This window comes from Procambarus clarkii, chromosome 93 (genome assembly GCF_040958095.1).
Source record: "Procambarus clarkii isolate CNS0578487 chromosome 93, FALCON_Pclarkii_2.0, whole genome shotgun sequence".
Classification (NCBI taxonomy): domain Eukaryota; kingdom Metazoa; phylum Arthropoda; class Malacostraca; order Decapoda; family Cambaridae; genus Procambarus; species Procambarus clarkii.
In genome coordinates, this window is record NC_091242.1 from 13,600,238 (window position 1) to 13,613,494 (window position 13,257).

At 48.0% G+C, this 13,257-nt stretch overlaps 1 protein-coding gene across 3 annotated transcripts in view; it reads right to left on the reverse strand.

The window, feature by feature from the left end:
* Positions 1–13,257, reverse strand: part of RapGAP1 (Rap GTPase activating protein 1) — a 171,634-nt gene that overhangs the window by 116,307 nt on the left and 42,070 nt on the right. Inside the window, exon 3 of one of the 3 annotated variants that reach the window (XM_069319473.1) lies at positions 11,389–11,439. The exons of the other annotated variants lie outside the window; for them this stretch is intronic. Coding sequence (XP_069175574.1) covers positions 11,389–11,439 — 51 coding nt within the window. The remainder of the gene's footprint in view (positions 1–11,388; positions 11,440–13,257) is intronic. 3 annotated transcript variants of the gene reach the window in all.

The following is a 13,257-nucleotide window of genomic DNA, read 5'->3' on the forward strand; positions in this document are numbered from 1 at the left end:
GGGGGGGGGGGTGGGGGGGGGTTTCCCACAATGGCATCATCACAAGGTCATCCTTGCGTAACACCCCCACCTCCACCCCACCCCCCCCAAGTGACCCAAGGAATACCGGGAACTGGACCATCAGCTTGGGTTGTATTTCCAGGGACACTTAACTACTGGAACATTGTTAAAAGCACCACATCCAGTTTCAGGATATACATTCCCGCCTCAGTGTAAATCTTCCACAGAATCCATGAACTACTTTCAGAAGTTTCCTACCCCACCTCCCACCACCTTTGTTTGTGATGTGTGTGTATGTATGTATTACCACGATGTACTGAACAGGGTGAGAATAGCTTGAGCTACCTCATCCCTTTGTGTGTATTTTATCTCAATAAACTTATTTCAATTTCAATTTCCCACCCCCTGAACCAATATTTGGTGAACCCACAGTGGTAGAAGCTAGTGCCTTATTAGCCTTATTAAAGACAATATTTAAAACAATTAACGGGAAACTAAAAAAAACAGCAGAAGCAGCTTCTGTTCCCAAGCAAACTCTTCGAAAAACAACAAACATGTCTACAGAGTAAATCCTTCTCTCTCAAACGTCACGAGGACTGGTCAGTATAGCGATGGCCTTGCTTCTTTCAGAGTCGGCGTTCGATACCGGTGGTCAAAGTGGTTTGACACTCTTTATTTACCCTGTCCTCATACCCCTTTCAAGAACTGTAGAGTCAAACTCGCTTATTACTTTCTCCTTATGAATTGCTCGAATTCCCCAACGAGGCTTAACATGAGAGCACCAGACAGCCCACCAGAAGCCCACTGACCAGGCCACAGTGAACACCTTGCGACCACTGACCAGGCCACAGTGAACACCTTGCGACCACTGACCAGGCCACAGTGAACACCTTGCGACCACTGACCAGGCCACAGTGAACACCTTGCGACCACTGACCAGACCACAGTGAACACCTTGCGACCACTGACCAGGCCACAGTGAACACCTTGCGACCACTGACCAGGCCACAGTGAACACCTTGCGACCACTGACCAGGCCACAGTGAACACCTTGCGACCACTGACCAGGCCACAGTGAACACCTTGCGACCACTGACCAGGCCACAGTGAACACCTTGCGACCACTGACCAGGCCACAGTGAACACCTTGCGACCACTGACCAGGCCACAGTGAACACCTTGCGACCACTGACCAGGCCACAGTGAACACCTTGCGACCACTGACCAGGCCACAGTGAACACCTTGCGACCACTGACCAGGCCACAGTGAACACCTTGCGACCACTGACCAGGCCACAGTGAACACCTTGCGAGCTCCACCACCCGCCACAACTGTGTCCTCCATTACTCAGCTTGAGACAAAACCAACAGCACTTGACTGGAAAACTAAATACCAGATGTTCCAGTACCAAGATGCACCGTCCAGGCAGCCTGGAACATACCTGGAGAGGGTTATGGGAGTCGTTCCACTCCCTCTGGCCGTAGATTTGTGAACTAAACAGTGACACTAACCTGACCACACAAGTGACCCTCTGCTTCTCCAGTGTACTCTAAGCGTAGCAACCTTTAATGGAACATTGCATGGAACATTAAACAGCGGTACAATCTTAATGAGTTAAAGCTAAAGTATCTAAAGACTTAATGTACACATTTCAGAGAAGTCTCCAATAACTCTAAGCTGGAACTGGAACAGACCCACGAATAAGTCTTCAGGGCAAAGTTCCAGGAAACGAAATTCAATTTGTTACGAAAACTCAAGTGCAGGTTTCCTGAACTAGATGGAAATCCCCCCAAGCTCTCTGTAGACTGAGAGAGAGTAGGTCAGCCAACATTATCCAGGCCCCCTAACATGGAGTAAGAACTACAACCAGAGCAGGAGATGCAGCAGTGCCACTACACAGTTCTCCAGAAACCCCAGCAACACCTCACTGGAACAGCAGCAGCAGCAGCAGCAGCAGCAGCAGCAGGCGAGCCTTCCAGAGCCTGGCACAGGGCCAGCACCCCGCCCCTAAATCCCGAGAAGTGCCTGAGACACCCAGCTCCTAGGAGATGCTTGGACCACCCCCTAGCTCCTGCCAGGTGCCTGCGGGCCCCCTACCTCCTGCCAGGTGCCTGCGGGCCCCCTACCTCCTGCCAGGTGCCTGCCAGGTGCCTGGGGGCCCCCTAGCTCCTGCCAGGTGCCTGCGGGCCCCCTAGCTCCTGCCAGGTGCCTGCCAGGTGCCTGCCAGGTGCCTGGGGGCCCCCTAGCTCCTGCCAGGTGCCTGCGGGCCCCCTACCTCCTGCCAGGTGCCTGCCAGGTGCCTGGGGGCCCCCTAGCTCCTGCCAGGTGCCTGCCAGGTGCCTGGGGGCCCCCTAGCTCCTGCCAGGTGCCTGCCAGGTGCCTGCCAGGTGCCTGCAGGTCCTCAAGAGTCTCTGCATGTTTTCTTGGCCTGGGAAACTTGGAGTATTGATCTGGCCGTCAACCTGCAGTCCAGTTTACGTGGATATTTACCCAAAATATACACGTAGTTTACTTGGTATAATATTTGTTTACGTCTTGTTTACCTAGTGTGTGTATTGAGGCTTTGTTTACCTCTTGTTTACCTCTTGTTTACCTCTTGTTTACCTCTTGTTTATCTCTTGGATATCTGACAAGAATTGTAACCTTGCTCTCTTTTATATATATATATATATATATATATATATATATATATATATATATATATATATATATATATATATATATATATATATATATATATATATATAAATAAATACTAATGATTAATGATTAGTAACAAAGACAATACTAATGATTAATGATTAGTAACAAAGACAATACTAATGATTAATTGCAAATATATTCTGCAGTAATTAAATGGCAACATGTTATTTTAATGCCCAAAGATATTCATCATTATTTATGTAACTGGAAGTATAATTTGCAGAAAAAACATTGAGAAAGTAATATTATTAGTAATATTAAATCCTCTGTCTGACTGTCTGACTGTCTGTCTGTCTGACTGTCTGTCTGACTGTCTGTCTGTCTGACTGTCTGTCTGTCTGTCTCCACACTATATAGAACGAGTCCATCTCCTCGGCCATTATGAGAATAATTCTGACCCTTTATGGTGGTCCGCTGTGCTGGAAAAAAAAGAGAGAGAGAGAGAGAGAGAGAGAGAGAGAGAGAGAGAGGTAGACAAGAACTGAGGGAGTGTAATAGACCTCAGCAGGGGACACAACACATGGTAGGGGTCACCCGTCCAGGTACTGGCCAGGCCCTGGCAGGCCGGCACGCCCTCGTCTCACATCAACTCTAAACGGACGATAAATATGTTGAGAAAAGTAGGACTAAAGACCAAAATCAAGAATACACAGAACGCCAGACAACCACACATGTTGCTGGTGTGTCCCACACACCTGCGGGGTCCCACACACCTGCGGGGTCCCACACACCTGCGGGGTCCCACACACCTGCGGGGTCCCACACACCTGCGGGGTCCCACACACACCTGCGGGGTCCCACACACCTGCTGGGTCCTACACACCTGCCAACAGGCCTCTCTACTACCACCACTTTTTCTCATTAACGTAAATATTCTTCCAGGGAAATGCTAATTCTTCAGAATATTTGGTAATGATGCCAAAATTATAACTAATGTGTAGGGGACAGGCAGCCTGAGCATGTATATACGTTAGACTTGTATAGAGGTCCCCCAAGGTGGAACTATTAACCCACCCCAAGATGCACTCCCACAACAGTTAACTAACTCCCGGTAACCTTTCACTGCTAGGTGAATAGACATATTAGGTGAAAGGAAACATGACCAGCCATTTCCGTCTCGTCCGTGATTCGAACCCGGGATTCCCGAGTGAGAGTCGACAACGAACACAGTTGTATTACTGAGAGAGCGGATGATAGCAAGATCTTACAAGATGACCTAGACAAACCAAATGAATTATCCAGCAAATGACTATTAGAATTTAACTCGGCTAAATGCAAAACAATGAAACCAGGTTTAGGGAGCAGGAAGCCGGACACAAGGTGCCGACTGAGAGATCAAATTCTTCAGGAATCAAGTAGAGAGTTTCAAGAGTTTCAAGTAGAAAGTGAGGGTCGATATCACACTGATCCTGTCTCCTGTAACCCACATCATAATGATATCTCTAGCGGCATATGCTAGCTTGGCAAACATAAGAACTGCCTTTACAAATTTGTGTAAGGAATTTCTCAGAATCTTGTATATCATACACGTGAGACCAATCCTGGAAAATGCAGCTCCAGCGTGGAGCCCATATCTAGTCAAGCATAAGATGAAGTTAGAGAAGGATCCCATGTATGCCATTAGACCAGTCCCAGAACTGAGAGGTATGAGCTACGAGGAAAGACTACAGGAATTAAACCTAACATAACTTGAAGACAGAAGAGCCGGGGAGACATTTTCCCACATGCAAAATGATCATGGGAATTGTTAAGTAGATAAAGCTATACTATGTAGCACGGGTGGTACACGGACAAGGGGGAACATAGGTAGAAACGAAGTACTGTACCCAAATGTGCTACAGAGACATTATAAATTCATTTCTGTGTCCGAGTAGTTAATAAATGGAATGTATTGGGCAGTGATGTGGTGGAGGCTGACTCCAAACACTGTTACAGTGTTTGTTAAATGTGATACAGTTCAAAATGTGATACAGTTGTAAAATGTAGATGTGATACAGTTCAATAGGCTGAGAAATGTGTACACCAGATGATTGACAGTTGAGAGGCGGGACCAAAGAACCGAAGCTCAACCCACGAAAGCACAGCTAAGTGAATACAACTAGGTGAGTGTACACACACACACACACACACACACACACACACACACACACACACACACACACACACACACACACACACACACACACACATACACACACACACACACACACACACACACACACACACACACACACACACACACACACACACACACACACACACACACACACACACACACACACACACACATACATACATTCAAGATAACATACGGATTCGTACATGGCGTTTGTCAGCACCAGGCAGAATTCATGGTAATCCATGAGTCTCTGGCCGTCAGCCTAAGATAAGCGGGATTCTGCCAGAGCGCCTTACATCACCCATCTGGAGTTTCTGTAACGGGGGGTGGGGGAAATAGCTCTATCTTGTCCATTATTCCACCCCCCAGTTAACTAACGAGGCCGGGGGAAACAGTTCTCTCTAGTCCGTTATCCCGTCCTCAGTTAGCTAACTATTCTAGAGCACTCCCAGAATTCCTAAGGCAACCTCTCTCGTTCAACACCTTGTAACCTAGGTATTTGACTACCTAGGTGCTAAGACTACAAGGCGCCGTCACTTGATCAGTTACCCGAAACTCCAGAGAGAACTCTAGAATACATAATCATTGCCACAAACGTATAAGAGAAAACGAAAGGAAAGAAATGAATAGTGAAGTAATTAGTGAGGGTTTGGGGTGAGAGGCAGAGAGGTGGGAGGAGCGAGGAGGGTCATTAGTTGAAAGTGAGAGTTTAGAGAAGGGTGGAGGGAGAGGAGTAGATAGGTAGAAGTAGAAGAGTAGATAGTAGAAGTCGAAAGTAGATAGTAGAAGACGAAATGCTGCCACCATCCATTCATGATCATTACATACAAGACAAGGAATGGAACTTGCCTGTATCACAAAATTCTCAAAGGATGTTATCATGAGTTCATTATTAGTATGTTCCCTCTGTACCATGTATCAACTCCAAACATGTACTCATTAATATCTTGAATCTAGTAACCACCGAGGCTTTCTCACCTCCACTCAAAGCTCTAGGGAACAAAGACGATTTAAATAATAAGTTCATAAAACTTGGAGTTCACCGTTACAGAGAAAATGTTATGAATGACAATTTTTGTGTAGACTCTGGTGAACTGGGGAACCAGCGGAAAGATGGTTCCAGTATAAATTTAATTGTTTGTCATAAATTGTGTTAATTTTTGTTTCTCAAATTAATGTTGATTTGTCATCTAAGAGGTTAGATGGGCTGCCATGCAGGTATGGTCAGCCTGGATTTTGAGTTACCATGGTAACTGTTATTGTTGAGAGTTTTTATAAATATTTCTCGACTGTGAGATGTGTATATTTAGATAGGGTAGCTATTTTTTTTTCGAGGCATGTGCTAGTTCCTTTGTGGTCTGGGATAAGAAAAGCCATGTTCGAGTTCCTCGCCCACGGTTTTTCTTAAACCGGGACATTGGGGGATATGTAACAAGAGAGCAGTACATAGTACATGAACATCATAACAGCATGAACAGGCCACGTGGAGGATGAACAACCCACAGGCGCCAGACAGGCGGCGGCAGACAATGTAAAAGTTACACCTCTGTACAAGTTAGCCATAGAGTCAGGTCAACGGTCATCGAATCACAAAGAGGTCAGAATTGATGCCGTCATGGTAATCTTCAGGGATTAACCCCTAAACAACAAATGCAAAACCCTCATGTTCAGCTGAGGAGCAGCAGATCAGGGGAGTCAGTTGAGTGGGCGCAGCCCAGTAGGGAGGTGTGTGTGGACTCTGGGAAGGAACATCATCTCCAGGAAAACTGTGGAACAACATACGAGTAAGTACGGCTCTCTTGTACTAAAGCACCTCATTCAGTACCCTTGGCCTCTAGTAGGGAATATAGTTAGGGAGTGTCTTATTTAATTATTTCTAATAAAGTCAGATATTAAGTGTTATTCAATGTGTATTAATGGTTCCTTGCTTTAGTGATATTGGGCCTACCGTCCCCTTTGCCCTAGTGACCTAGTGCTCTTAATTATTCAGTACTCCTCCCCCCGTTCGTCTTCCGTGTTGAGGTGTTTGTATTGGGTGTGTCCCGCCTTATTCTTGTGTACACCATAGTTCCCAAGTGGTCAGGATTATTCGAGTGTCAGGCCAGGATCCTTGTACCGTTCACATGTCCCCTACACCTGTCCTGGTAGGTTATTCCATCTGCAAGACCTACGAATCTCACTCCGGTCCCCTGTCCGGTAACTCAGGGTGGTGGCAGCGTCACTCGGTAACTCATACGATAGGCTGTGACTACGATTACCTCTATCTTTCTGTCTCACTCTCCCTCACTAGTGTCTCACTCTCCCTCGCCCTCACTCGCTCTCGTTCTCCCTCCCTTGCTCTCGTTCTCGCTCTCTCCTCTCTCCTCTCGCTCTGCCTCCCTCTTCCTCTCTCTCTCTCTCCTTCCTCTGTGTACTGGTTTACGTCTTCGTATGACGGCCCGAGTGTTAACATCTTACATGATCGGTAGAGCATCTGTTATTACCATAGAAAGAGCGGAGATTGCACGGTTAGCTCAGTGGTAGTAGCGGAGTGCGCGGTCGAGATAGATACAAGGCGAGTTATTACAATCAGGGTTATTACATTTCTATGCCTGGAGCATACCTGGAGAAGGAGCATACCTGGAGAGGGAGCATACCTGGAGAGGGAGCATACCTGGAGAGGGAGGATACCTGGAGAGGGAGCATACCTGGAGAGGGAGCATACCTGGAGAGGGAGGATACCTGGAGAGGGTTCTGGGTGTTCTACTCCCAGAGTCCGGTCTGAGGCCAGGCTCCATGCAGCCTCTGACGGCTCAGATCCAATAACCTTCAGTGTGTCTTCGTCAAGTTCATATTTTGGGATTTATAGAACAAAATATACAGGTTCCACGATCAAGAAGTGACTGTTGTATGCAACATTGGTCAGACTCGTCCTTGAGTATGCAGCGTCACAAGGGTATCACCTAACAATGTAATGGAAACTAGAACAAGACTGAATTGTTCGGGAACTGTGAAGTGTTATCTACGGTGAACGGCTCGGGGAGCAGCACACTATGAACTACTTCACCAGACCACACACTAGAAGGTGAAGGGACGACGACGTTTCGGTCCGTCCTGGACCATTTTCAATCGACTTGAGAATGGTCCAGGACGGACCGAAACGTCGTCGTCCTTTCACCTTCTAGTGTGTGGTCTGGTCAACATACTTCAGCCACGTTATTGTGTCTTATCGCCTCCACTATGAACTATAAACACAATTCTATTGTTAATCGACAAGGTAGACAAGTCATGTTCAAAAAAAAAGAATTTGTAGAAGAAGGAAGCACAGATGAGAGTAGAGAAGCAGACGGAGACCTCAGAGGCGTCACCAAATTAGGTGACTTTGAGTATGAAGCTCCACTCTGGCCAGCCATCTAGAAGTGCACTCTAGGTAAACAGACCCAATACATTCAGGTAAACACTAGACAACTATAGCCAGTACACACACTAGGTAAACTAGACATAAACACAGTACACACACACACACACACACACACACACACACACACACACACACACACACACACACACACACACACACACAAGAAAGAAAGAGCCGAAAGCCGGGGCGAAAGAGCAAAGCTCAACCCCCTCAAAAAACACAACTAGTAAACACACACACACACACACACACACACACACACACACACACACACACACACACACACACACACACACACACACACACACACACACACACACACACACACACGAGTAATCACTTGTGAGAGCCAGTGACAGCAGCACACTAACAGATGTCTTGAGTGTAGTGTGTTGAGCGAGGGAGTGAAGCAGAAGTATGTACTGTACAGAGGATAGCCCAACCTGTCACCCAAATATGATAGCACGTATAGCAAGCAACCATTGGTGGAGCGCACAACTGCCAGGTAAGTACAGATGAGTAAGTCTAAAGAGTAAGCAGAAAGCCTGGAGAGTGGACAGTATTACGAAAGAATATTTCAAACATGGAAATCTTTCCTACAAGACTGAGAGCTGAGTTTTAGACCGTAAATCACAGTGCTGCCACCGACATCATGGTGGCAAGAGTAGGAACCTCTCACTCACCGCAGCCCTTGCTTGCTCTCTCTCTCTCTCTCTCTCTCTCTCTCTCTCTCTCTCTCTCTCTCTCTCTCTCTCTCTCTCTCTCTCTCTCATATACCTTTTTTACCCCTTTTCAAGTTTTCTTCCAACCTTTTCCCTCTCCATCATTCCTCTCCTCCCTTGTCCTCTCCTTCTCGCTCACCGTCAATAGTCTTCTCGTATGACCGTATTCACAGAGAAGACTTACAGCTGAGGAGAGAACCGTCCGACAGGAGAAGCAGGGGAGAAAGAAACAAGGGGACGATGAGAGGGGTGGAAGAGGAAGGAAAAGGAGGGAGGGTACTGGTGAAAGGCATTTCTGGTGATGACTTGATCAATAACACTGTCGCTGACAGCGGCCCGCAGCAGTGAATGAGTTGGGATAATCGTTGAAAGTGTAAAGAATGTTGAGCAACATTCACCTGTGACCTGTGACCTGTAACCTGTGACCAGTAACCTGTGACCTGTAACCTGTGACCTGTAACCTGTGACCAGTAACCTGTGACCAGTAACCTGTAACCTGTGACCTGTGACCAGTAACCTGTGACCTGTGACCTGTAACCTGTGACCTGTAACCTGTGACCAGTAACCTGTGACCTGTGACCTGTAACCTGTAACCTGTGACCTGTAACCTGTGACCTGTAACCTGTGACCAGTAACCTGTGACCAGTAACCTGTGACCAGTAACCTGTGACCTGTGACCTGTAACCTGTAACCTGTGACCTGTAACCTGTGACCTGTAACCTGTGACCAGTAACCTGTAACCTGTGACCAGTAACCTGTAACATGTAACCTGTGACCTGTGACCTGTAACCTGTAACCTGTGACCAGTAACCTGTGACCTGTGACCTGTAACCTGTGACCAGTAACCTGTGACCAGTAACCTGTAACCTGTGACCTGTAACCTGTGACCAGTAACCTGTAACCTGTAACCTGTGACCTGTAACCTATAACCTGTGACCAGTAACCTGTGACCTGTAACCTGTGACCTGTAACCTATAACCTGTGACCAGTAACCTGTGACCAGTAACCTGTGACCAGTAACCTGTGACCTGTAACCTGTAACCTGTGACCAGTAACCTGTGACCTGTAACCTGTGACCAGTAACCTGTGACCAGTAACCTGTGACCAGTAACCTGTAACCAGTAACCTGTAACCTGTGACCTGTGACCTGTAACCTGTAACCTGTGACCAGTAACCTGTAACCTGTGACCTGTAACCTGTGACCAGTAACCTGTGACCAGTAACCTGTAACCTGTAACCTGTAACCTGTGACCAGTAACCTGTAACCTGTGACCTGTAACCTGTGACCTGTAACCTATAACCTGTGACCAGTAACCTGTAACCTGTGACCAGTAACCTGTAACCTGTAACCTGTGACCAGTAACCTGTGACCAGTAACCTGTAACCTGTGACCTGTAACCTGTGACCTGTAACCTGTGACCTGTGACCAGTAACCTGTGACCAGTAACCTGTAACCTGTGACCAGTAACCTGTGACCAGTAACCTGTGACCAGTAACCTGTGACCAGTAACCTGTAACCTGTGACCTGTAACCTGTAACCTGTGACGTATGATCTCCATCAGCGAGCTCTGTTAACTTTCCTCCATATTATTTTGAGATGATTTCGGGGCTTAGCGTCCCCTCGGCCCGGTCCTCGACCAGGTCTCCTTTTTGTTACACACCCCCAGGAAGCAGCCAGTAGCAGCTGTCTAACTCCCAAGTACCAATTTACTGCTAGGTGAACATGGGCATCATGATGAAAGAAATTGTGCCAATTTGTTTTCGATTCCGCCGGGAATCGAACCCGGAACATCAGGACTACGAATCCAAAGCGCTGTCCACTCAGCTGTCAGGCCCCAACGGTTCCACAGCGGAACCTTTCCACGTTTTTTTTTTTTACTAACATCGAACACCCAATTTTCACGACGAAAAACAAAGGCATTCAACAGAGGCAGACGATATTATATACATATTTAATATACGAAAGTACTTAAGGAAATTTCCTGTTTAATTTTTCCTCCGTGGTCTGACATTGTCACATTCTTAATCACGTGTTTATTTTCGTGATATACACATACAATGTTATACATGAATACACATATACGACCATGCTACATGCACAAATATCATTTATATACTGGGATGCAAACATACAATAAATGTTGACCAGACCACACACTAGAAGTTGAAGGGACGACGACGTTTCGGTCCGTCCTAGACCATTCTCAAGTCGATTGTCGGACCGAAACGTCGTCGTCCCTTCAACTTCTAGTGTGTGGTCTGGTCAACATACTTCAGTCACGTTATTGTGACTCATCGCCTGCATACAATAAATGGTCGAAATATGCAAACAATACACCAAGACTCTTCCAGCCATGTTAACACATGTTAACACATTGTGACACAATGTGACACATTGTGACACATGTTGAGACACTGTGAGGACAGTCTTACTGACACCTACTTGTGTTAGGACCAGCGGTGGTCGGCCCCCTCGGTGGCGCGCCGTGCTTACCTGCAGGGGAGAGACGGAGGTCATTAGTGATTGATGAAGATTAAGCCACCCAAAAGATGGCACGGGCATGAATAGCCCGTAAGTGGTGGCCCTTTTGAGCCATTACCAGTATCAAGAGCTGATACTGGAGATCTGTGGAGGTGCGACTGCACCCTGCGTGACGGGAGATGTCTCCCGTCGACGGAGGTCTGTTGTTGTTGTTATAGATTCAGCTATTCGGAACAGGTTCCAAGTAGCACGGGCTATGGTGAGCCCGTAACTTACCTGGCACAGGAGCGGGGCAAGTAGCACGGGCTATGGTGAGCCCATAGTGGACTTACCTGGCACGGGAGTGGTGCCGTCTCTGTGGACGGAGGTTATTAGTGATCACCTTATATCCTGAGCTCTGAGGTCGTAGTGCCAGTCTTACCATCCTCAACACCTGCCCACCCACTTGGGCTGGACGGTAGAGCGACGGTCTCGCTTCATGCAGATCGGCGTTCAATCCCCGACCGTCCAAGTGGTTTGGCATCATTCCTTCCCCCCGTCCCATCCCAAATCCTAATCCTGACCCCTTCAAGGTGCTATATAGCAACTATATAGCTATATAGCAAGGTATAGGTTAAGTAATAATTGTAATTACAAAGCAATAAGATGCTTATCTTAACATACTAAGAAGGTTAGGTAAGGTCGGTGTTTTCTATGAAGCTTTTCAAGGTAAACTAAAATATTCACAATAAATTAGTATGTCACATATGCACTTATTTAATAAGTCAATATTGACTGTACGAAAGTGCGAGAACGGGTTGTATAGTCGTAATGGCTTGGGGCTTTCTCCCGATAGTTCCCTTCCCCTCCACACCTGACCGGAGTACCACCTCCCCTCCACACCTGACCGGAGTACCACCTCCCCTCCACACCTGACCGGAGTACCACCTCCCCTCCACACCTGACCGGAGTACCACCTCCCCTCCACACCTGACCGGAGTACCACCTCCCCTCCACACCTGACCGGAGTACCACCTCCCCTCCACACCTGACCGGAGTACCACCTCCCCTCCACACCTGACCGGAGTACCACCTCCCCTCCACACCTGACCGGAGTACCACCTCCCCTCCACACCTGACCGGAGTACCACCTCCCCTCCACACCTGACCGGAGTACCACCTCCCCTCCACACCTGACCGGAGTACCACCTCCCCTCCACACCTGACCGGAGTACCACCTCCCCTCCACACCTGACCGGAGTACCACCTTCCCTCCACACCTGACCGGAGTACCACCTCCCCTCCACACCTGACCGGAGTACCACCTCCCCTCCACACCTGACCGGAGTACCACCTCCAGGAAGGTTACAACAAGTCAAAGTACAGTTAATATTCCTGTATACCAATCACTTGTTGGAGGCAGCGAGCCTCGCTCAATCCCCTACAGCACCCCACAACCTCGACCTGCTCGGTGGCCTCCAGGCACTAGGGTAAGGGAAGGTGGCCTCCAGGCACTAGGGTAAGGGAAGGTGGCCTCCAGGCACTAGGGTAAGGGAAGGTGGCCTCCAGGCACTAGGGTAAGGGAAGGTGGCCTCCAGGCACTAGGGTAAGGGAAGGTGGCCTCCAGGCACTAGGGTAAGGGAAGGTGGCCTCCAGGCACTAGGGTAAGGGAAGGTGGCCTCCAGGCACTAGGGTAAGGGAAGGTGGCCTCCAGGCACTAGGGTAAGGGAAGGTGGCCTCCAGGCACTAGGGTAAGGGAAGGTGGCCTCCAGGCACTAGGGTAAGGGAAGGTGGCCTCCAGGCACTAGGGTAAGGGAAGGTGGCCTCCAGGCACTAGGGTAAGGGAAGGTG